Source organism: Austrofundulus limnaeus, unplaced genomic scaffold (genome assembly GCF_001266775.1).
Source record: "Austrofundulus limnaeus strain Quisiro unplaced genomic scaffold, Austrofundulus_limnaeus-1.0 Scaffold245, whole genome shotgun sequence".
Taxonomy (NCBI): domain Eukaryota; kingdom Metazoa; phylum Chordata; class Actinopteri; order Cyprinodontiformes; family Rivulidae; genus Austrofundulus; species Austrofundulus limnaeus.
In genome coordinates this window covers 639,446-641,008 of record NW_013952647.1, presented here as the reverse complement: position 1 = coordinate 641,008, position 1,563 = coordinate 639,446, and the positions used below count along the sequence as shown (strand labels likewise).

Below are 1,563 nucleotides of genomic sequence, written 5' to 3'. Positions count from 1 at the left end.
TTCTCTGATTGGCCCGGCTAAAAATCTGCCAGTGAAATCCTTGTCTATGGAGAAGTCCCAGACGAAGCAGAGAAGGAAAACTAGAATTGAGCAGAGCTGCGTAGGAAGGCAAGGGCCAGGCTAGTTTTTTACTGAAATATCATAAATAAATGAACTGTATGCATGTTTTAAATTTAAAGTTTGAAACTACTAAACAAGACAACAAGTTTTATTAGTTTCTTAAAATAATCTTAACTTCTGTTACATGTTGGTCTTAACGTGTTTTTATCTGTTCCAATAAATGTTGTTTGTCACACATGAAAACAGTAAATGTTTTTCATTTTTCACTTCAGCATGTCGCCATATTGTTAATGACAATGCATTCTCAAGATGATGATGATGGTTGCAATTTTTTTAATAAAAACTAAGTCCACTGTATTTTTAGTTTTATAGCTGAATTAAATAAGGTCTAAAGCTACAGCTAGTCAGAGATGCATTTAAAACCTTTGCTGTCATGAAGCAGTTTTTTCTCAGTGTGATTTAAAACATATCTGATGTACATGTGTGTAACAGCTCTTGAACCCAGCGCAGGGCAGAAACAGGGGTATTCTCGTACCGGAGTGCARTATTCAACCATGGGGTATTGCATCTTGTGGCCCTTGGCAACACGACCAGAGAAGAAGCAGCTTTGGCAAATGTCATAGTTGAAATGTTTCAGACTGCGATATCTGTGGAGMAGAAGAGCAAAGCTTTGTTACAGGGTGTCTGGGTTAATACAAAGAGGACCACAGGCAGTGGAGATACATAAAGAACCAGTGAGGACTCCACTCCACTGACCTGAAGCCGATGATGGGACACTCCTTACAGATGTTGCATTTGGCCTGGTGCTTGGCGGTTTCAGCAGCTGCCACACGGTGCAGGACGGGTAACCAGACCATGGACTGGGGCTCCAGGCGCATCCAGTCCAGGAACATGGCTGCTTCCAGCTCGGGTTTGTTGTTGGCCTACAACACGACACACACAAAGAGAAGGAACACTGGTTTAAGCAACATGAAGGACCAACACTACGGAGAGCTGTTTCATTCAAAATACAATAAATAAATAAACAACGCAATAAATAAATAATGTAATTAATAAAAGTATTAATAAATATTCCATCAAATACAAAAATGTCCCCATGAAATAAAACAAAATTATTATATTATAATACATTTTTTTAGCATGTCTTTATACTATTTATTTATTACATATTGTAGTTTTATTATGTAACACTTATTTTGTAAAGCTACTTTACATATTTCAAGGACATTTATTTTGAACTCCCTTTTTATTTCATGCCATTTTACTATTTCAGGCTGTTTCATGGCGTTTAATTTCATGGTCCAATATGCAAATGAGGGGGCGGAGTTCTCGCTGAGGTTTGGGATTCAGGAAATGATCTGTTTCAGCACCAGAGGGGGATATTCCCCTGTCTGGCCTTTCTTCATAATTAAACGTTCATTTATTTAAAATAAAACACAGACATAAGTTCATAAATGAGTTGAATGACGTCACTCTGTGGTTATAAAGGCTCTGCAGAGATAC

At 37.7% G+C, this 1,563-nt stretch overlaps 1 protein-coding gene across 1 annotated transcript in view; it reads right to left on the bottom strand.

Moving 5' to 3' along the window:
- Positions 1-983, bottom strand: part of LOC106525875 (dystrophin) — a gene marked incomplete at its 5' end in the record, with an annotated part of 34,361 nt that extends 33,378 nt beyond the window's left edge. The window contains 2 exon segments of the mRNA XM_014020247.1: positions 606-707; positions 817-983. Coding sequence (XP_013875701.1) covers positions 606-707; positions 817-983 — 269 coding nt within the window.
- Between the last annotated feature and the right edge of the window lie 580 nt (positions 984-1,563).